The 23,232-nt window shown below is 53.3% G+C and overlaps 1 protein-coding gene across 2 annotated transcripts in view; it reads left to right on the top strand.

The window, feature by feature from the left end:
- The first annotated feature begins 1,976 nt into the window (after positions 1-1,976).
- The window catches only part of SNX27 (sorting nexin 27), a 27,371-nt gene continuing 6,115 nt past the window's right edge, over positions 1,977-23,232 (top strand). The window contains exons 1-10 of one of the 2 annotated variants that reach the window (XM_054517616.1): positions 1,977-2,243; positions 10,556-10,592; positions 10,952-11,146; positions 13,489-13,681; positions 16,232-16,296; positions 17,179-17,283; positions 17,981-18,059; positions 19,454-19,617; positions 20,517-20,606; positions 22,661-22,810. In XM_054517616.1, the coding sequence (XP_054373591.1) occupies positions 1,984-2,243; positions 10,556-10,592; positions 10,952-11,146; positions 13,489-13,681; positions 16,232-16,296; positions 17,179-17,283; positions 17,981-18,059; positions 19,454-19,617; positions 20,517-20,606; positions 22,661-22,810 (1,338 nt within the window). In that variant the 5' untranslated portion in view covers positions 1,977-1,983. Of the gene's footprint in view, positions 2,244-10,555; positions 10,593-10,914; positions 11,147-13,488; positions 13,682-16,231; positions 16,297-17,178; positions 17,284-17,980; positions 18,060-19,453; positions 19,618-20,516; positions 20,607-22,660; positions 22,811-23,232 lie in introns of both variants that reach the window. The other variant, XM_036397829.2, reaches the window with a different exon arrangement.

Below are 23,232 nucleotides of genomic sequence, written 5' to 3'. Positions count from 1 at the left end.
GCACAGCCCCCACAAGGTGCTGGCAGCCAGGGGCTCACCCCAGACAGATTCCAATGTGCTCTGGGTCTGTGTCCCCCCACCCCCAGTGACTTTTCCCTCTCTTTATTTCCATTTCCATCATTTTACCCCTCAATTTCACAAGTCCCCAGTTCGTGCCCTGATGATCCTGGTGGGCACCTGAGCAGGGAAGGGGTTGGGGGAAGCCCAGGGTGGGGGAAGCAGGGGTGAGGGGTCTGCAGGGAGGGCTGGGGAGGCTGTGGGGGATGGGGGTGTCCAGCTGTGCCCTCCCCAACACTTTCACTTCCTCTCTCCTGCAGCAGAAGGAAGAGGAAACATTTGTCACGTTTGTCACACTGTCCTAGGGGGGCACATCCAGGGGGTTCCTGTCCTGGGGAATGGCAGCTCTGGAGGGGTCCAGACTTCTCTATTCTTGCTCATCCCCTGCTGGATCTGAGCTGGCAAGAGCAGCTGGGGAATGGAGACCTGGGCAGGAAGGAGATCCCAAAATTCTCCTTGAAGCCAGTGGCCACACAAGGCTGGGGCACAGTCATGGCCACTCTAAGCCACAGGCCCCCCAACACCAACTCTGCCTCTTTTCCCTGGTTAACAAAACTCCCCAGCCCAGGTTCCTGATAGCAGATTGCAGGAGCCACTTGGCATTCCCAGAAAATTCCTTAAAACCTCCCACCAAAAAAAACCCCTAAAATAGCCTTTAAAAGCCCTGAAAAAAACCTAAAAAAAAAAAAAAAAACCAAAAACTTCTCAGCCCCCAACACCTACCTGCAAGTGTCTGGCCCACAAACATCATCCCTGCCTTTTAATTGGGGTAACTACCTGCAGCTGCTGGGGGGGTTTTGGGGCTGTCCCAAAATTTGGGTTGCTGTGTTGTGCTGCTTGAAGGGTTTTGGGGCTGTCCCAAATTTAGGGTCACTGCCTTGTGCTGCTGTTGGGGAAAACTGGTGTCCCTGGGGTGCTGTTTAGGGTGAGCTTAGGGTTGGGGTGAGGGCTGCTGCACCTGGGTCTGACCCTAAGGGGACACACAGGACACGGGGACAGGCAGGGACAGGGACATAGAGGACATGGGGGACACAGGGCATGGACACAGAGGATGCAGCACCCATGGGGACACACAAGAGGACATGGGGGACATACAGGGGACACATGGGGACACACACAGGATATGGGGACACGCAGAACTGTTCTTGTGCTCCTGTCTGCCATGAGTGACTGAGGGTGACGCTGTCCCCGGCATGTGACAGTGACGTTGCACGGTGACCCCACAGCTGTCACCCCGACACCCCCAGAGCCCCTCTGCAGGGACTTGGGGTGACATGAGTGACGTCACCACGCTGCACCGCCGCAAACAGCGCCTCCTTCCTGTTCCCAAGGAAACCGCACCCCTGTTTCCATGGCAACACACACCCTGTTCCCATAGCAACAGCATCCCATCTCCATGGCAACAGTCCCCCGTCCTCACGCCCTCAGCCCCCCAGTCCCATGGCAACAACACCTTTCTGTTCCCATGGCAACAGCCCCCTCCCCGTTTCTATGCCCATAGCCCCCTCGTTACCATGGCAACAGCCCCTCCAATTCCCATGCCTACACCCCCCCATTCCCACGGTAACAGCCCCCCAGACCCATGGCACCTGTAGCCCCCGTTTCCATGCCCACCTCTCCCCGTTCCCATGGTAACAACCCCTCGGTCTCCATGGCAACACCCCTCCTTCCCGTGACAACAGCCCCGTTCCCATGGCAACACCCCCGCTCCCACGCCCACAGCGCATGCGCCGCACTCTCCCCGCCTCCCCGTCTTTCTGACTGCATTTCCCATCACCCCCCGCGGCCCGCGGCGCGCTAACGGCCCTCGGCAGCTCCGCGGACTCCATTTCCCATCGCACCCCGCGGCGCGGACAGGAGGGGCGGGTCCCTACGGCGGCCGTCGCGGGCCCGGTCTCGTGACGCGCGCCGTGCGCGGACGCCAAGATGGCGGACGAGGAGGGCGAAGCGCGGCCGGGGGCGCGGAACGGGGCCGGGGAGGGACCCCCGGGCGGGCCCCGCGTCGTTCGCATCGTCAAGTCCGAGTCGGGTTACGGCTTTAACGTCCGCGGGCAAGTGAGCGAAGGCGGGCAGCTGCGCAGCATCAACGGCGAGCTGTACGCGCCGCTGCAGCACGTCAGCGCCGTGCTGGGCGGAGGGGCCGCCGACCGCGCCGGGGTGCGCAAGGGGGACCGCATCCTGGAGGTGTGAGTACGGGGGGGCCGCCCACCCACAGCCCCCCGGCAGCCGGGCCCGGGAACGCGCCCCACACCCACGGGCAGTCCCGGGGGAACGGGAATGGGGGTCCTGAGGGGGCCATGAGGGGGCTCTGGGGGCCATGAGGGGGCTCTGAGGGGCCCGGGCTGAGGGGACACCGAGCCCTTGGTGCGGTGTTGGGGTGCTGAGGGGTTCTGCGGGGCCGCGGGTGAGGGTGTCATGAGGGGGATTGAGACCCCCGGCTCTAGGGGGGATTTGGGGGGTCATGAGGGGGCTGAGGATCGTGTGATGAGGAGGGACTGAGACCCCCGGGGGTTTGGGGGGAATCCTGAGGGGGCTGAGCGCCCTTTGGTGAGGTTTGAGGGGTGCTGGGGGCTCTGAGTGTCCCCTGGTGAAGGTGTGACTGGGGAGGAGGGGGAGCCCCCGACCCTTGGTGGGGATTTGGGGGGTCGTGAGGAGGGGGTGAGGGTGTCCTGAGGAAGAGACCCCCAGCCCTTGGTGGGGATCTGGGGGTCCTGAGGAGGCCCTGAAGGGGCTGAGGGTCCCTTGGTGGGGATGTCATGAGAAGGGGTTGAGACCCCCAGCCCTTGGTGGGAATTTGGGGGGGGTCCTGAAAGGGCTGAGGGTCCCTTGGTGGGGATGTCGTGAGAAGGGGTTGAGACCCCCCAGCCCTTGGTGGGGATCTGGGGGTCCTGAGGAGGCACCAAGGGAGCAGAGGATCCCTTGGTGAGGTTTAGGGGGTCCAAAAGGGGCGTCTTGAGGGGGCTGAGGGTCCCTTGGTGAGGGTGTCATGAGCCCTCGGCCCTTGAGGGGAATTTGGGGGGTTCTGAGGTGGGGGCTGAGCCCAAACTGAGCCCCCCAACCCTCGCTGGGGGTTTTGGGGGGGGGTCTTAGAGGAGCCTCTCAAGGGGGAACATGGGGACCCTCCTGGGGAGGTCAGGGAGGAATTTTTAGGGATAAACCCTTTTGATTTCAACGTGGAGACTCCTAGGAAGGGCAGAGGAGCATTTTTAGGGATAAACCCCTTGGATCTCAGTGTGAGGACCATCCTAGGAAAGGCAGAGGAGCATTTTTAGGGATAAACCCCTTGAATTCCAACCTGCAGCCACTTCCTTCCCATTCCTGGCTCTCGTGTTCTCCAGCTGCTGCTTTTTCACACCCAAATTTGTAACTTTGCCCCAGAAAACACCTTCCCATGGGAATATTCCTGCTGTGTGGAAACTCATCTTCCTTTCCCCATCCCCCAAAAAAAAAAAAAAAAAAAAGTCCTTAAACTTTGTGGCTGAAATCCCTCAAACCCCAGCGTGGGGCTTGGTTTTCAGGGATCCCTCCGGATCCTCCCACCGTCGCACTTCGCTCCGGGTCGGTTAAGTCCAATTACTGATTAATTCCAGGGATTTCTGAGCTGCAGGAATGTTTTGCTGCCAGCTCTGGAAGTCCAAGGGGTGTGAGGAGCTGTCAGGACCTGCCCGTGGCCGGCGAATCCCGCAGAAATCCCAGCTGGGATTTGGCTCTGTCCCAGCTGACCCAAATTCCCGATTCTTTGATTCTTCTGTGCAGGAGAAGCTCTGGGAGCAGGAGGAATTCTGCACTTGGATGTGCCAATTGGGGGAGCAGCATTCCCAGGCTGAGGGGGGAGAGTTTTGTGGGCACTGGGATGAAATTTTCCCTCATTTTTGAGCGTTTTGGGGAACATTTAAAACACTGGGTTTGGCATGAGAGAGAGGTGCTGGAATTTTGGGGTTCAGTGGCCGGTCCCAGGTGTGGACTGGGGCGTGATGTGTGAAATAATTAAGCCCTAGGATTAATGATGGTTAATGAGCAGGGTTTGCTTGTGGTCTCCCAGTCCTGGTATCCCTATGGGAGCTGGAAGGATTGGGAATTTCCTCTTGGTTTATCCATTTATTTCCTGGGAGAGGTGGCTTTAATTTGTCCCTGTGTCCTGTAGGGCTGCCAGCTTGGCTCTTGCCCTATTCCAGTATTTATGTATCCCAATATTCAATATTCCAGTACTTATGTATCCCAATATTTCAATATTCCAGTATTCCTGTATCCCAATATTTCCATAATCCAGTGTTCCCACATTCCAATATTTCAATTTCCTAACAGCCCTGTTTTCCAATATTTCAATATTCCAGTATTCCAATTTTCCAATGGCCTTGCATCCTAATATTTCAATATTCCTATATTTCAGTATTCCTGCGTGCCAATATTTCAATATTTTATTATTCCTATATTTCAGTTTTTTAGTATTTCTGTCTTCCAATATTTCGATATTCCAATATTTTAATATTCCTGCATTTCAGGAATTTTTTAGCAATCCTGCCTTCCAATGTTTCAATATTCCTATGTTTCAATATTCCAATATTTCACTATTTCAATATCCCAGTATTCCAACACTGGGAATTCCTATTTCCCTATATTCCAATATACCAATATTCCCATAACTCAATGTTCCCATACTCCAATATCCCTATTTTTCAATATTCCAAGATTACCCAGTTCCCATATCCCAGCATTCCCATCTTTTCCTGCAGAAACCACCCAAAAATTCCCGTGTCCCATCCCTGCTCTGGCAGCATTAAAACCCCCCCCCCTCATTTTCCTCAGCTCAGTGAAAATCCCAACTCCTGGAATTCCTGGAGGAGGAAACAATAACCCAGGAGTCCCAAAATAGCTCTGATTTCCCTTCCTTTCGCGGGACCAGCGGGATCGGGGCGGGAAATCCGCTCTCCCGGCCGTCCCGGTTCCTCCAGAGGGAACTCCCCAAAATCCAGGCCCTGGAGCTCTGGGAGGAGCTGCCTGGCTGGATTTGGGATGTTCAGGGTGTTGATTCCGTGCAGGATTTCCTCCCCACCTCCTGGAATTCCCAGCAGACCGGCCCCGAGGAGGGGAATTTTTGGGGAGGAAGAGCCGGAGCGAGGAGGTTGTTCTGCTCCTGAGGGATTCCTGCTGGGATTTGTGGGGGATATTTGGGATGTGGGCGCTCACCTGTGGCTCTGGCACTGCACAGCTCATCCCTATCCTGGAAAACCCTGGAGATCACCCATCCAAGTGTGTTTTCCATGAAAAGCCCACTCTTCCCTATCCTTATCCGACACCAACGGATGCTCCAGGTGCTGCCTGGATGCTCCAGGTCCTTTTTCCATCCCTCCCTCCAGCTCCTCCCTGTGCCTTCCCAGGCTCTGGAATGCTCTGGAATGCTCTGGAATGCTCTGGAATCTGCAGGGACAGACAATGGGAGCTAATTGAACACTTGATTAACGCCCGGAATGTCGATCATCACCAATCCACCAGGAAGAGAAGCTCTGGAGCTGTTTGAGGAAGGACAGAATGGAGGAAAAAGGGATTTATCCCTAACACTGAGTGGGAAAATGGCCGGATTTAGGTGGGATGGTCAGGGCTGGGGCATCCTGGATCCCACCAGACTCATTCCTGCTGCAGGGAAACCTCTGGAACAGGTGCAGCACTGGGAAAACGTCAGGTTTTGATGGAATAACCTCCGGAATCGGCGTCTTCCCAATATTCATGAGGCTTTTCCCTCAGGAGGTTGGACTGTCCCTCTCTCTGTGGGCTCAGTTTCTATTTTATGGGATGGGAGAAGCCAGCTCTGCCTTGGAAAGGTCTGGAATGGTCTCTGTACTGCAGTGGGAGCTGCTGGCTCGGCGCATTCCCGGTGTTCTGCTCGCCAAAGGCGCTGCTGGGAATTCACCCCGGGAACAGGCAGTGGGAATTTCCTTGTCCAGAAAGCCCTGAGGGGTCTTTAACCTTGGAAAATTTAGGGAATTGATTGGAAGGGGAAGGTAAAATCCCTCTGATCAGCAGCTGATTCCTCTTCCCATTCTTTTCTTTCCCATTTCTTCCCTTTTCCCCTCTGGAATTTCTTGGATCCTTCATGCACCCCATCCATTCCCAGCGATCTCCATCTCCAGGATGCTCCTTGCCCAGTTCCTCGCAGTGAATTCCCCTGACAGACCCCAGGTCAGGGAATTTTCCCAAATCCTGGTGGAAAATGACTCAATCCCTGTCAGAACAGGAACCCCGGAATGTTTTCCGTGTCATGGGGCCCTTGCTCATCCACGTTGGCTTGATGGGAATTCTGCTTCATCCTCACGCTTTGCCAGCAGCTCTGCTCTTCCCAATGGAAGATTCCCAGATCCCAGGATGTCCCAGCCTTTGCCAGCAGCTCTGCTCTTCCCAATGGAAGATTCCCAGATCCCAGGATGTTCCAGCCTTTGCCAGCAGCTCTGCTCTTCCCAATGGAAGATTCCCAGATCCCAGGATGTCCCAGCCTTTGCCAGCAGCTCTGCTCTTCCCAATGGAAGATTCCCAGATCCCAGGATGTTCCAGCCTTTGCCAGCAGCTCTGCTCTTCCCAATGGAAGATTCCCAGATCCCAGGATGTCCCAGCCTTTGCCAGCAGCTCTGCTCTTCCCAATGGAAGATTCCCAGATCCCAGGATGTCCCAGCCTTTGCCAGCAGCTCTGCTCTTCCCAATGGAAGATTCCCAGATCCCAGGATGTCCCAGCCTTTGCCAGCAGCTCCGTTTTTCCCAACAGAAGAATTCCAGATCCCGGCCCAGCTGGTGGGTGAGATGTTTTCCACACTGCCTCCATTATATCCAGGGAATATCACACTGGGCTGAGGAGCTTCTTGCCAGCTCCCTGGAAAAGGGATGGGAGAGGAATTCCATGAGAAATCCAAACTCCAGCTTCCACCCGTTGAATCCCAAGCTTTCCCCACTGTAACCTTCCCATGGAATGAAGGGGAAGGAGGCTTCTCCATCCTGTAGTGGGAAATGCCAGAACCTCCTGCTCTGGGTGGAACACCTTCCACATTCCCAAAAAAAAAAAGGGATTTATCAGAGGAAGTTGCTCCTGGAATGCTGCTGGGAATGGCTCTCCTCAGTTTTCCATCCTGTGGAAGAGAGGCGTGGCTGCAGATCCGCCTTCCCTGCAGGAAGGATCCCTCGGATCTGGTGTCATCTCTTGGATCTTGATGTCCTTTCCCTGCTCCCCTCGCATTCCCTGGATTCCCCGAAGGATCAGAGCAACACCTGGATCCATTTTCCAGCTCCAAGCAGAGCCAGAAGCTTAAGGAGCAAAACATCCCAGTGTTCCTTTTTCTTGGGAAGAGGCTCCTGGATCTCACCTGGATTTAATATGCCTGGATTCCAGCCTCTGTTCCCGTGGTAACTTCATCCCAAAGTTCTGACTCCTCCTGCACCTTGGAGACACGAGCAGGGAGGCATCCAAGCTTGGGAAGACCCTTTGGGACTGATAGGGAGCCAGCATTTTTGGGAATGGAATTATTTCTTTTTGGGAATTCCGGGTCCTGTCCACGCCCTTTTCCCAGAATTTGCTGTTGGCTCAGGGAGAAAACATCCAAAGGTTGCTCCATTGTCCCTTTTCCCTGGAATGATACAGAAGCTCCAACAGGTTTGGACAGCCTTGGGTAGTGTTGGAGCCGGAGGAAACTTTTCCAGCTCCTGCAAGAGTTGGAATTTTTGCAACCTGGATCTCTCACCTGGGTTTGTAAGCGGAGATCCAAACTTTCCAGGGTGATTTCTTGTAAGGAAAAATTCCATAAAAATGGATGGATGGGACTGGTCAGAGCTGTTCCCTTCCCTTGGAGAGCTGGGAATTGAAGGCCAAATCCCACTCTGGATCCTGGGACCAGCCAGCAGCACAGAATGAGGGCAATTCCAGGCTTTTTGGTGGAGAAATTCCTTGGTGGGAATTGGGATTGTGGCGGCATCGCCACGATGAGAAATTCTGAGCAACTTTTCTGGAAGGGATCCCTTGTCTCCAAAGCAGCTTGGGAATGTCTTGGGTCTAAAGCACTTTCATGGGATTCCAGGAGGTTTGGGATTGACTGGGATGAGTTTTCCTGGGCTGGTTGGCCAAGGTGTGATCCAGATTTTCTGGGCAAAGCCAAATCTTTTCCATGAGGTTCTTGGGAATGTCAGGAGGTGGCTTGGGAATATTTTCTCTATTTCTGTGGGACTTTCCATTGTCTCCAGAAAGTTTGGGATTTCTTGGGATGAAGTTTCCAGGGCAGGTTTGATCCATGTTTTCTGGGCAGAGCCAGATCCAGACCATGGAGCTCTTGAGAATGTCAGGAACGTTCTAGAGGTGGCTTGGGAATGTCTTGGGTCTAAAGCACTTTCATGGGATTCCGGGAGGTTTGGGATTGACTGGGATGAGTTTTCCTGGGCTGGTTGGCCAAGGTTTGATCCAGATTTTCTGGGCAAAGCCAAATCTTTTCCATGAGGTTCTTGGGAATGTCAAAAATGTTCTTTGGGGTTGGCTTGGGAATGTCTTCAGCACTTCCATGGGAATTTGGGATTTGTTCCCTTTAGGAACGGGGTGAACGTGGAAGGAGCCACGCACAACCAGGTGGTGGATCTGCTCCATGGGAATTCGCTTGGAATTTGGGATATTTTTCCCTTTAGGAACAGGGTGAATTTGGAAAGAGGCACACACAAGCAAGTGGTGGATCTGCTCCATGGGAATTTGAGATATTTTTCCCTGTAGGAATGGGGTGAATTTGGAAAGAGGCACACACAAGCAGGCGGTGGATCTGCTCCATGGGAACTCAATGGGAATTTGGGATATTTTTCCCTTTAGGAACAGGGTGAATTTGGAAGGGGCCACACACAAGCAGGTGGTGGATCTGCTCCATGGGAATTCAATGGGAATTTAGGATATTTTTCTGTGCAGGAATGGGGTGAATTTGGAGGGAGCCATGCACAAGCAGGTGGTGGATCTGCTCCATGGGAACTCAGTGGGAATTTGGGATATTTTTCTGTGCAGGAATGGGGTGAATTTGGAGGGAGCCATGCACAAGCAGGCGGTGGATCTGCTCCATGGGAACTCAATGGGAATTTGGGATATTTTCCCCTGTAGGAACGGGGTGAACGTGGAGGGAGCCACGCACAAGCAGGTGGTGGATCTGCTCCATGGGAATTTGGGATATTTTTCCCTTTAGGAACAGGGTGAATTTGGAAGGGGCCACGCATAAGCAGGTGGTGGATCTGCTCCATGGGAACTCAATGGGAATTTGGGATATTTTTCCCTTTAGGAACAGGGTGAATTTGGAAGGGGCATAAGCAGGTGGTGGATCTGCTCCATGGGAACTCAATAAGAATTTGGGATATTTTCCCCTGTAGGAATGGGGTGAACGTGGAGGGAGCCACGCACAGGCAGATGATGGATCTGCTCCATGGGAACTCAATGGGAATTTGGGATATTCTTCCCTTTAGAAATGGGGGAACATGGAAAGGGCCACACACAAGCAGGTGGTGGATCTGCTCCATGGGAACTCAGTGGGAATTTGGGATATTTCTCCCTGTAGGAACGGGGTGAACGTGGAGGGAGCCACGCACAAGCAGGTGGTGGATCTGCTCCATGGGAACTCAGTGGGAATTTGGGATATTTTCCCTGTAGGAATGGGGTGAACGTGGAGGGAGCCATGCACAAGCAGGTGGTGGATCTGCTCCATGGGAATTTGGGATATTTTTCCCTTTAGGAACAGGGTGAATTTGGAAGGGGCCACACACAAGCAGGTGGTGGATCTGCTCCATGGGAATTCAATGGGAATTTAGGATATTTTTCTGTGCAGGAATGGGGTGAATTTGGAGGGAGCCATGCACAAGCATCTGCTCCGCACAAGCAGGTGGTGGATCTGCTCCATGGGAACTCAATAAGAATTTGGGATATTTTCCCTGTAGGAATGGGGTGAACGTGGAGGGAGCCACGCACAGGCAGATGATGGATCTGCTCCATGGGAACTCAATGGGAATTTGGGATATTCTTCCCTTTAGAAATGGGGGAACATGGAAGGGGCCACACACGAGCAGGTGGTGGATCTGCTCCATGGGAACTCAGTGGGAATTTGGGATATTTTCCCTGTAGGAATGGGGTGAACGTGGAGGGAGCCATGCACAAGCAGGTGGTGGATCTGCTCCATGGGAATTTGGGATATTTTTCCCTGTAGGAACAGGGTGAATTTGGAAGGGGCCACGCACAAGCAGGTGGTGGATCTGCTCCATGGGAACTCAATGGGAATTTGGGATATTTTCCCCTGTAGGAATGGGGTGAACGTGGAGGGAGCCACGCACAGGCAGATGATGGATCTGCTCCATGGGAACTCAATGGGAATTTGGGATATTTTTCCCTTTAGGAACAGGGTGAATTTGGAAGGGGCCACACACAAGCAGGTGGTGGATCTGCTCCGCACAAGCAGGTGGTGGATCTGCTCCATGGGAACTCAGTGGGAATTTGGGATATTTTCCCCTGTAGGAACGGGGTGAACGTGGAGGGAGCCACCCACAAGCAGGTGGTGGATCTGCTCCATGGGAATTTGGGATATTTTCCCCTGTAGGAACGGGGTGAACGTGGAGGGAGCCACGCACAGGCACATGATGGATCTGCTCCATGGGAACTCAATGGGAATTTGGGATATTTTTCCCTTTAGGAACAGGGTGAATTTGGAAGGAGCCATGCACAGGCAGATGATGGATCTGCTCCATGGGAAGTCAATAAGAATTTGGGATATTTTCCCTGTAGGAACGGGGTGAACGTGGAGGGAGCCACGCACAAGCAGGTGGTGGATCTGCTCCATGGGAACTCAATGGGAATTTGGGATATTTTCCCTGTAGGAACGGGGTGAACGTGGAGGGAGCCACGCACAAGCAGGTGGTGGATCTGATCCGTGCTGGTGAGAAGGAGCTGGTGCTGACGGTGCTGTCGGTGCCGCCGCACGAGGCCGAGAGCCTGGAGCCGCCCGAGGAGCCGCTGGGGCCGCCCTTCTACGACTACAGCGAGAAGCAGGCGGTGCCCATCTCCATCCCCACCTACAAACACGTGGAGCAGAGCGGGGAGAAGTTCGTGGTGAGGCTTTTGTCCCCCTGGGAATGGTGGGGGGGGGGAAATCTGTGGGTTTGGGGTTTTGTTTGTTTGCGGGGTTAGGGGGGTTGTTGGCACTGAGTCGCGGGGTTGAAATGTGGGATTGTTGAAATATGGGAATGTTGGAATGTAGGGATGTTATGATATAGGATATAGGGATGTTATGATATAGGGATAGGAATGTTAGGATATAGGGGTGTTATGATATAGGGATGTTATGATATAGGATATAGGAATGTTAGGGTATAGGGATGTCATGATATAGGATATAGGAATGTTGGAATGTAGGTATGTTAGGATATAGGATATAGGAATGTTAGGATATAGGGATGTCATGATATAGGATATAGGGATGTTAGGATATAGGAATGTTAGGATATAGGGATGTCATGATATAGGATATAGGAATGTTAGGATATAGGAATGATATAGGATATAGGGATGTCATGATATAGGATATAGGAATGTTAGGATATAGGATATAGGAATGTTAGCATATAGGGATGTCATGATATAGGATATAGGAATGTTAGGATATAGGATATAGGAATGTTAGGATATAGGGATGTCATGATATAGAGATGTTATGATATAGGATATAGGAATGTTAGGATATAGGAATGTTAGGGTATAGGGATGTCATGATATAGGATATAGGAATGTTAGCATATAGGGATGTCATGATATAGGATATAGGGATGTTAGGATATAGGGATGTTATGATATAGGATATAGGAATGTTAGGATATCGGATATAGGAATGTTAGGATGTAGGGATGTCATGATATAGGATATAGGAATGTTAGGGTATAGGGATGTCATGATATAGGATATAGGAATGTTGGAATGTAGGTGTGTTAGGATATAGGATATAGGAATGTTAGGATATAGGAATGTTAGGATATAGGGATGTCATGATATAGGATATAGGAATGTTAGGATATAGGATATAGGAATGTTAGGATATAGGGATGTCATGATATAGGATATAGGAATGTTAGCATATAGGGATGTCATGATATAGGATATAGGAATGTTAGGATATCAGATATAGGAATGTTAGGATATAGGAATGTTAGGATATAGGGATGTCATGATATAGGATATAGAAATGTTAGGATATAGGATATAGGAATGTTAGGATATAGGAATGTTAGCATATAGGGATGTTATGATATAGGATATAGGAATGTTAGCATATAGGGATGTCATGATATAGGAATGTTGGAATACTGAGCATAGGAATATAGGATTGTTGGAATATTGGAATACAACGGAATACAGGAATGCTGAAATTTAGGAATGTTGAAATGTAGGAATACAAGGCCGTTGGAATGTTGGAATACAGGAATGCTGAAATTTAGGAATGTTGGAATTTAGGGAAACAGGGGCTGTCGGAGTAGTGAAAATTCAGAATATTGAAACATAGGATTGTTGAAATATAGGAATATTAAGGTATAGGAATACAGGACTGTTATGATGTAGGAATATTGGAATATTGAACGTAGGAATACAGGGCTGTTTGAATATTGGAATACAGGAACATTGGAATATAGGAATGCTGAAATCCCAGAGTGGGATTTGGCCTAAAATCCCAAAATTTGGGACTTCGGATGCAACATGAGGAGTTTGGGATCTCTCAGGGAGGGAGCCATGAACCTGAATGCCAGGATTTGGGGCTTTAGATGAAACACAGAGAGTTTGAGATCCCTCTCTATCTTGGAGGGGGTATCCATGACTGTGAATCCCAAGATTTGGGGCTTCAGATACCACATGAGAAATTTGAGATCTGCCTGTGTCCTGGAGGCAGTAGCTGTGATCCAGAATCCCAAGATTTGGGACTTTGGGTGGAAAATGGGGACTTTGGGATCTCCCTGTTTCTCAGAGGGAAAAGCCATCAATGTGAATCCCAAGTTTTGGGGCTTTGGGTGTAACGTGGGGAGTTTGGGATCTCTCAGTGTCTCATGGGAAGCATCCATGATCCCAAATCCCACGTTTTGGGGCTGTGGATGGAACATGGGAAGTTTGGGATCTCTCTGCATTCCATGGGAAGGACCTTGGAACTTAAATCCCAAGATTTTGGGCTTTGAATGGAAAATGGGGAGTTTGGGACCTCTCAGTGTCTTGTGGGAAGTATCCATGACCCTGAATCCCAAGATTTGGTATTCCTGAGGCCCTGGAATGCCGGGATCAGCAGGAACACCCCCCCATCTCCAGGCTCAGCACATTCCCCTCCTCTTTCCCCAAACCCCTCACTCCAGGAGGGCACGGCCGGGCTGTGGGGAACACTGGGGAACATTTGGGAATTCTGGGGGCTCTCTCCCCAGGTGTACAACGTTTACATGGCCGGGAGGCAGCTGTGCTCCAAGCGCTACCGGGAATTCGCCATCCTGCACCAGAACCTGAAGCGGGAATTCGCCAACTTCACCTTCCCGCGCCTGCCCGGCAAGTGGCCGTTCTCCCTGTCCGAGCAGCAGCTGGACGCCCGCAGGAGGGGCCTGGAGGAGTACCTGGAGAAGGGTGAGCTGCTCCCAGAATGCCTCCTCGACCCTAAATTCATCCTCAGACCGATCCCGCACCCCAAAATCCCTCCTCGACCCTAAATCCGTCGTCGGCCCAAAACCCCTCAGCTCAAAATCCCTCCTCACCCCAATCCCACGCCCCAAAATCCTTCCTCGTCCCTAAATCCCTCCTCAGCCCAATCCCGCACCCCAAAATCCTTCCTCGTCCCTAAATCCCTCCTCAGCCCAATCCTGCACCCCAAAATCCTTCCTCATCCCTAAATCCCTCCTCAGCCCAATCCCGCACCCCAAAATCCTTCCTCGTCCCTAAATCCCTCCTCAGCCCAATCCCGCACCCCAAAATCCTTCCTCGTCCCTAAATCCCTCCTCAGCCCAATCCTGCACCCCAAAATCCTTCCTCATCCCTAAATCCCTCCTCAGCCCAATCCCGCACCCCAAAATCCTTCCTCGTCCCTAAATCCCTCCTCAGCCCAATCCCGCACCCCAAAATCCTTCCTCGTCCCTAAATCCGTCCTCAGGCCAAAATCCCTCATCTCAAAATCCCTTCTCGGCCCCAAATCCTTCCTCACCCCAATCCCGCACCCCAAAATACTTCCCCATAATCCCTCCTCAGGCCAATCCCGCACCCCAAAATCCCTCCTCACCCCAAAACCCATCCTTGTCCCTTAATCCATCCTCAACCCAAAATCCCTCAACTCAAAATCCCTCCTCGTCCCTAAATCCCTCCTCACCTCAATCCTGTACCCCAAAATCCCTCCTCAGCCCAATCCCACACCCCGAAATCCCTTCTCGTTCCTAAATCCATCCTCATCCCAATCCCACACTCCAAAATCCCTTCTCGTTCCTAAATCCATCCTCATCCCAATCCCACACCCCAAAATCCCTCCTCGTCCCTAAATCCATCCTTAGACCAATCCCATGCCCCAAAATCCCTCCTCGACCCTAAATCCATCCTCATCCCAAAATCCCTCTCAAAATCCCTCACTCAGATCCCTCATCCCAAACCCTTCACCCCAAAATCTCTCCTCGTCCCAAAACCCCTCCTCACCTCAATCCATCATCCCAAAATCCTTCCTCATCCCAAAATCCTTCCTCATCCCAAAACCCCTCACCAGCATTCCCAGGGGCTGTTCCTGGTCCATTTGTGGGTTTGCTCTGGGAGGTTTGGGGTGGTTGGGTGGGATTTTGGGGTGAAGCTTCTTGGAGAGGGTCTGGATCCATGAGGGACACCAGGACATGGAGAACATGGGGTTAACAGTGACACCTGGGGACAGGAGGTGACAGAGGTGACCCAGAGGGCAGAAGGTGGCAGAGGTGACCCAGGTGACCAAAGGTGACCCAGGGACACTCCTGGGGCTGGTCCACCTCGGAGAGGTTCTGGATCCATGAGGGACACCAGGACATGGAGAACATGGAGTTAACAATGACACTGGAGGTGACCTAAGGGACAGGAGGTGACACAGGTGACACTCAGGGCACTGCAGGTGTTGGCCTGATCCACCTTGGAGAAAGTCTGGATCCGTGAGGGACACCAGGACCTGAAGAACATGAGGTTAACAGTGACACTGTGGGGACAGGAGGTGACAGAGGTGATCCAAGTGACCAGAGATGACCCAGGTGGTGCTCCTTGGGCTGCTCCATCTTGGAGAGGGTCTGGATCCATGAGGGACACCAGGGCACGGAGAACATGGGGTTAATGGTGACCCTGGGGACAGGAGGTGACCCTGCGGACAGGAGGTGACCCTGGGGACAGTCAATCACCTTGGGGAGGGTCTGGATCCATGAGGGACACCAGGACACGGAGAACATGGGGTTAATGGTGACCCAGGGGACAGGAGGTGACCCTGGGGACACTCAATGACCTTGGGGAGGGTCTGGATCCATGAGGGACACCAGGATATGGAGAACATGGGGTTAATGGTGACCCTGGGGACAGGAGGTGACCCTGGGGACAGGAGGTGACCCTGGGGACAGGAGGTGACCTTGGGGAGGTTCTGGATCCATGAGGGACACCAGGACTTGGAGAACATGGGGTTAACAGTGACACTGAGGACAGGAGGTGACCCTGGGGACAGGAGGTGACCCTGGGGACACTCAATCACCTTGGGGAGGGTCTGGATCCATGAGGGACACCAGGATATGGAGAAAACATGGGGTTAACAGTGACCCAGGGGACAGTAGATGACCCTGGGGACAGGAGGTGACCCTGGGGACAGTCAATGACCTTGGGGAGGTTCTGGATCCATGAGGGACACCAGGACACGGAGAACATGGGGTTAATGGTGACCCAGGGGACAGGAGGTGACCCTGGGGACAGGAGGTGACCCTGGGGACACTCAATCACCTTGGGGAGGGTCTGGATCCATGAGGGACACCAGGACATGGAGAACATGGGGTTAACGGTGACACTGGGGACAGGAGGTGCCTCAGGTGCAGGAATTCCCTTCAGGATGAGTTGGGATGATGGGAAAGGGTTGCTGGGCTGGCCCTGGAGGGGACATTCCCAGGTCCTGGTGACATTCCGTGTGACATTCCGTGTGTCCCGCAGTGTGCTCCATCCGGGTCATCGGCGAGAGCGACATCATGCAGGAATTCCTGTCGGAGTCGGACGAGGTGGGTGACGTCATCCCGCGGAATTCCATGGAAAAAACCCTTCCATGGAATCGTCAAGGTGGGAGAACCCCTCCTGTCCAACTGTCCCCAAGGCCACCCCGATCTCTGTCCCCAAGTGTCACATCCGTGGGGTTTTGGGACAATTCCAACCGTTTTTGGTGGGATTGAGGCTTGGTCCAACTGAATTCCATAGGGAAAAAAATCTTCCATGGAATCATGGAAAAGCCCTTGGAGCTCCTCATATCCAACTGTCCCCCAAGGCCATCCCTGATCCTTGTCCCCAAGTGCCACATCCATGAGTTTTGGGGACAATTCTGCCTGATTCTTATGGGATTGGTCCAACAGAATTCCATGGGAAAAAAAATCCCAAGTCTTCCATGGAATGTCCAAAGCTGGAAAAGCCCTCAGAGCTCCTCAGGTCCCACTGTCCCCAAGGCCACCTCTGATCCCTGTCCCCAGGTGCCACATCCATGAGTTTTGGGAACAATTCTCCCTGATTTTTATGGGATTGAGGCACCCCAAGCTCCCAGAATTCCTCCAAACCCCGCACTCCTTTGGGATCCAGGGAACATGCCAGGAATGAGCAGGAATTCCAGAGGGTGAATTGGTCCCAAAGCCCCAGTTTGGGACAATTCCCAAGATGGCAATTCCACAGTGCCCTCAGCAGCACTGACCACGAAGGGATGAAGGAATTCCATGGAGGAATTTTCCCAAACATCCCACCTTGAGCTCCCTGACCGTTCCCTTGGGAGAAGAATCCAACCCCATCCCCTCCTCCCACACCGAATTCCCACTGTGGGATTTTTAGGGATCACAAACAACTGGAAAACCGGGAATTTCCTGATTTTTTTGGGGGGGCATTTTCCCTTCCCTTTTTCCCAGAATTACAACGGCGTCTCCGACGTGGAGCTGCGGGTGGCGCTCCCGGACGTCACCACGGTGACAGTGAGGGTGAAGAAGAACAGCACCACGGACCAGGTGTACCAGGTGAGCCCATTCCCACCTGGAATTGCCCTTCCCACTGGGAATTTCCATCCCCTCAACTCCATTTCCCCACCCCCACCTGGATTTTCCTTGTTTTCCTGGAATTTCCTTCCCATCTTTCAGTTTTCCTTCCCCACCCGGATTTTCTTCCCTTCCACCTGGATTTTCCTTTTTCACCTGGAACTCCCTTTCCCACCTGGAATCTCCATCCCCTCAACTCAATTTCCCCACCCTCCCCTGGATTTTCCTTTTTCCCACCTGGAATTTCCTCTTTTCCCACCTGGAATTTCCTCTTTTCACACCTGGATTTCCCCCCATTTTTTGAAGACTGGGATCCAAAGATTATGGGCAATTAAATAACACTTTGGAAAAAGGAGATGAAAATTCTGCTGGGAAAGAGTGGGAATTCCAGAATCCCGTGGATAAACAGGATTTGGGGTGTGCTCAGGACACACAGCCCATGGAATTCCACGCTGAGTTTTGGCCGCGGAATGACCCCAGACGGGAATTTCCAACTCCTTTTTCCCTGGGGAATCCAGGCTGGAATTGTGGGGACCCCACAACCTCAACATCCCCAGGAAAAACGGGAATGAGGAGCTGGCCTGGTTGTGCTGGCAGAGTTCCAACGGGGTTTTCCGTGGTCAGGGAATTCCCGGGAACGCCCGGCTGGCGCTGATCCCGTTTTCCCGGCGTTTTCCAGGCGGTGGCTGCCAAGGTGGGCATGGACAGCGTCACCGCCAACTACTTCGCCCTCTTCGAGGTCATCAACCACTCCTTCGGTGAGCCTGGAATTCCCTGGGATTCAGGGGGGAATAAAAAGAAAGAAAAAAGCTGGGTAAAAAGGGAATGGAGGGATCTGCAGGTCCCTAGGGTGGGATTGTGGAATTTGTGGGGCTCCCGCCATCCCAGGCTGCTCCAAGCTGGTTTTGGATGATTCTCCAGGGATGGGGAATCCAATCCATGGAATAATCTGGGATAGGCAAGGGTTCATCCCTAAAATCCCATTAAAGCAGCACAGGGAATCCTGGAATGGTTTGGGATGGAAAAGATCCTTAAAGATCCTCGGGATCTTGGGACCTCCCACTGTCCCAGGTTGATCCAAGGGGGAATTGGGCACTCCCAGGGATGGGGAATCATCCTGGCTGGAAAAGCCCCCTGAGACTGAGGCCAATCCCACCAAATCCCATCCCCAAGGTGCCACTTCCAGGAGTTTTTGGAATAATTCCCAGGAATGGTGGCTCCACCCTGCCCTGAGCATCCCCTTCCAACACCTGATCACCTTTTCCATGGGGAAATATTCCCGAATATCCAACCTGGACCTCCCCTGGCACAATTTGAGGGAATGTTTCCCTGATTTCCCAGGTGTTCCCAGTGCAGAAGTTGGCTCTTAATGAATTCTCCCACAAGCTCCATGTGCAGAACCACACTTGGGATTTTCGGGATATTCCTCCCGATTCCAGGGGTTTTGGAGGGATTTGGGATCATTCTGGAAGGATTTGGGATCATTTTTGAAGGTTCCCTGTGAGAAAACCCCATTTTAATGCCAATTTCTGGGTTTTCCTGGAATCCCTGTCCTTTGCACATGCTGACCTTGGCATTCCATTATTTTTCCAATATTTTTACAATATTTTTCCAATATTTTTCCCTGATTTCTGGGCCATTCCCAGTGTGGAAATTGGCTCTCAATGAGTTCCCCTCAAGCTCTACATGCAGAACCACACCTGGGATTTTCGGGATATCCCTCCAGATTCCAGGGGTTTTGGAGGGATTTGGGATCATATTCTGGAAGGATTTGGGGATAATTTTGGAAAGGCTTGGGATCATCTTGGAGGATTCAGGGATAATTTAGGAAGATTTTGGGACCATTCTGGAGGATTGGGGGTCATTCTGGAAGGATTTGGGACCATTCTGGAAGGATTTGGGGTCATTCTGGAGGATTTGAGATCACTCTGGAAGGATTTGGGGTCATTCTGGAAGGATTTAGGGCAATTCTGAAGAACTTGGCACCATTCTGGAAGGATTTGGGGTCATTTTTGACGGTTCCCTGTGGGAAAACCCCATTTTAACGCCGATTTTTTATTTTCTTTTTTTGGCTCTCCCGGAACCCCTGTCCTCCCCACGCCCTGACCCCGACATTCCGCGACCTCTCCGGGCTCTCCCGGGCCGTTCCCAGTGCGGAAGTTGGCTCCCAACGAGTTCCCCCACAAGCTCTACGTGCAGAACTACACCTCGGCCGTGCCGGGGACGTGCCTGACCCTGCGCAAGTGGCTCTTCACCACCGAGGAGGAGGCGCTGCTCAACGACAACGACCTGGCCGTCGCCTACTTCTTCCACCAGGTACGGAATTCCCAGCAGGAATTCCTCTGGAACACCCCTTCGGGTGGGGAGAACTCCTCATGGGGTCCTTGGGTCCCATGGTTGATCCCAAGGTTGGATGGGGTTTTGGTTGTTTTTATGGGATTGAATCCCAAGGTTCTTGGGCCACTCCAAGGTGCTGCAGGTGGGGGAATTCCCAGCAGGAATTCCTTTGGAATGCCCCTTCAGGTGGGGAAAACCCCTCATGGGGCGGTTGGGTCCCACAGTTGATTCCATGTGGGATGGGGTTTCGGTTGTTTTTATGGGATGGAGGCACCCCAAGGTTCTTGGGCCACCCCAAGGTCCCTCAAGGAATTCCCAGCAGGAATTCCCCTGGAACGCCCCTTTGGATGGGGAGAACTCCTCATGGGGTCCTTGGGTTCCATGGTTGATCCCAAGGTTGGATGGGGTTTTGGTTGTTTTTATGGGATTGAGGCACCTCAAAGTCCTTGGGCCACCCCAAGGTCCCTCAAGGAATTCCCACCTGGAATTCCTCTGGAATGCCCTTTTGGGTGGGGAGAACCCCTTATGGGGTCATTGGGTCCCATTGTTGATCCCAAGGCGGGATGGGGTTTTGGTTGTTTTTATGGGATTGAATCCCAAGGTTCTCAGGCCACCCCAAGGTCCTGCAGGTGGGGGAATTCCCAGCAGGAATTCCTCTGGAATGCCCCTTCAGGTGGGGAGAACTCCTCATGGGGTGGTTGGGTCCCTCAGTTGATTCCATGTGGGATGGGGTTTCGGTTGTTTTTATGGGATGGAGGCACCCCAAGGTTCTTGGGCCACCCCAAGGTCCCACAGGTCCCTGAGGGTGAAGCACGAGGTGGCTCCTCCTCCTCCCATCCCAAATCCCAGATTTTTCCCGTTTTTTTCCCCATTCCCAGGCCGTTGATGACGTCAAGAAAGGCTACATCAAAGCCGAGGAGAAATCCTACCAGCTCCAGAAGCTCTGCGAGCAGAGGAAGATGGTCATGGTGAGTGGATTCCCTGGAATGCTGGGGAATCCCTTGAAATCCCAGTGAATTCCCTGAAATCCCAGTGAATTCCTTGAGATCCTGGTGAATCCCAGAATGCTGGTGACTCCCTGGAATGTCCCCATGGAATCCCTGCCCGTGTCTGTATCGCGGTGAATCCTGGAATCCTGATGAATCCTGAATCCCAGTGAACCCCTGGAATCCTGGTGAATCCCCTGGAATCCCAGTGAATTCCCTGAGATTGTGGTGAATCCCAGAATCCCAGTGAACCCCTGGAATCCCAGTGAATTCCCAGGTGGATCCCAGTGAATTCCCTGGTGGATTCCATTGAATTCCCAGGTGGATTCCATTGAATTCCCTGGTGGATTCCATTGAATTCCCAGGTGGATCCCATTGAATTCCCTGGTGGATTCCGTTGAATTCCCTGGTGGATTCCGTTGAATTCCCAGGTGGATCCCATTGAATTCCCTGGTGGATTCCATTGAATTCCCTGGGATCCCAGTGACTCCTGGAATCCCAGTGAACCCCTGGTGGATCCTGGTGAATTCCCTGGTGACTCCCTGGCATCCTGGTGCATTCCCTGGGGTCTCTGTGCATTCCCTGGGATCCTGGTGAATTCCCTGGGACCCTGGTGAACCCCTGGGGTCCCAGTGACTCCCTGCAATCCCAGTGCATTCCCTGGCACCCCGGTGATTCCCTGGCACCCCAGTGATTCCCTGGCATCCTCGTGACTCCCTGCAATCCCAGTGCATTCCCTGGCACCCTGGTGACTCCCTTGGGTCCTGGTGCATTCCCTGTCACCCCATTGATTCCCTGGCACCCCATTGATTCCCTGGCACCCCGGTGATTCCCTGTCACCCCAGTGCATTCCCTGTCACCCCAGTGCATTCCCTGGCACCCCAGTGATTCCCTGGCACCCCGGTGATTCCCTGGCACCCCAGTGATTCCCTGGCACCCCAGTGCATTCCCTGGCACCCCAGTGATTCCCTGGCACCCCAGTGCATTCCCTGTCACCCCAGTGATTCCCTGGCACCCCAGTGCATTCCCTGGCACCCCAGTGATTCCCTGGCACCCCAGTGATTCCCTGGCACCCCGGTGATTCCCTGGCACCCCAGTGATTCCCTGGCATCCTTGTTACTCCCTGCAATCCCAGTGCATTCCCTGGCACCCTGGTGACTCCCTTGGGTCCTGGTGAATTCCCTGTCACCCCATTGATTCCCTGCCACCCTGGTGACTCCCTGGCACCCCAGTGCATTCCCTGTCACCCCAGTGATTCCCTGGCACCCCGGTGATTCCCTGGCACCCCGGTGCATTCCCTGGCACCCCAGTGCATTCCCTGTCACCCCAGTGATTCCCTGTCACCCCAGTGCATTCCCTGGCACCCCGGTGATTCCCTGGCACCCCGGTGCATTCCCTGGCACCCCGGTGATTCCCTGGCACCCCATTGATTCCCTGGCACCCCAGTGATTCCCTGGCATCCTCGTGACTCCCTGCAATCCCAGTGATTCCCTGGCACCCTGGTGATTCCCTGGCACCCCAGTGATTCCCTGGCACCCCAGTGGTTCCCTGGCACCCCGGTGCATTCCCTGGCACCCCAGCAATTCCCTGGCACCCCAGCAATTCCCTGTCACCCCGGTGCATTCCCTGGCACCCCAGTGATTCCCTGGCATCCTCGTGACTCCCTGCAATCCCAGTGCATTCCCTGGCACCCCGGTGATTCCCTGTCACCCCATTGATTCCCTGTCACCCCGGTGCATTCCCTGGCACCCCAGTGATTCCCTGTCACCCCAGTAATTCCCTGGCACCCCGGTGATTCCCTGTCATCCTCGTGACTCCCTGCAATCCCAGTGCATTCCCTGGCACCCCAGTGATTCCCTGTCACCCCGGTGGATTCCCTGGCACCCCGGTGATTTCCTGGCATCCTCGTGACTCCCTGCAATCCCAGTGCATTCCCTGGCACCCTGGTGACTCCCTGGCACCCCGGTGCATTCCCTGGCACCCCGGTGATTCCCTGGCACCCTGGTGCCTCCCTGGTGCCCGGGCTGTCCCCGCAGTACCTGAACATGCTGCGGACGTGCGAGGGCTACAACGAGATCACCTTCCCTCACTGCTCGTGCGACTCGCGGCGCAAGGGCCACGTCATCTCCGCCATCAGCATCCGCCACTTCAAACTGCACGCCTGCACCGAGGAGGGCCAGCTCGAGGTACTCCCTGCATCCCTGCCACCCCCAGGCCCTCTCTGACCCCACAGCCCTGCAGCTGTGCCCTCCTGAATCCCTGGGATTGTCCCCAAGCTCTCTGGGATTGTCCCCGAGCTCACAGCCTTGGTTTTACACTATGACTGTGTTCCCAAATCCCTGGGATTGTCCCCGAGCTCACAGCCTGGGTTTTACACCATCACTGTGTTCCTAAATCCCTGGGATTATCCAGTACCTTGGGGTTTGTCCTGGGATTGTCCCCGAGCTCACAGCCTGGGTTTTACACCATCACCCAAATCCCTGGGATTGTCCCCGAGCTCACAGCCTGGGTTTTACACCATCACCCTGTTCTCAGATCCCTGGGTTATCCCTGAGCTCTCTGGGATTGTCCCCAAGCTCATGGACTGGGTTTTACACTATCACAGTGT

Source organism: Molothrus ater, chromosome 29 (assembly GCF_012460135.2).
Source record: "Molothrus ater isolate BHLD 08-10-18 breed brown headed cowbird chromosome 29, BPBGC_Mater_1.1, whole genome shotgun sequence".
Taxonomy (NCBI): domain Eukaryota; kingdom Metazoa; phylum Chordata; class Aves; order Passeriformes; family Icteridae; genus Molothrus; species Molothrus ater.
This window is presented reverse-complemented; position numbering and strand designations above follow the sequence as displayed.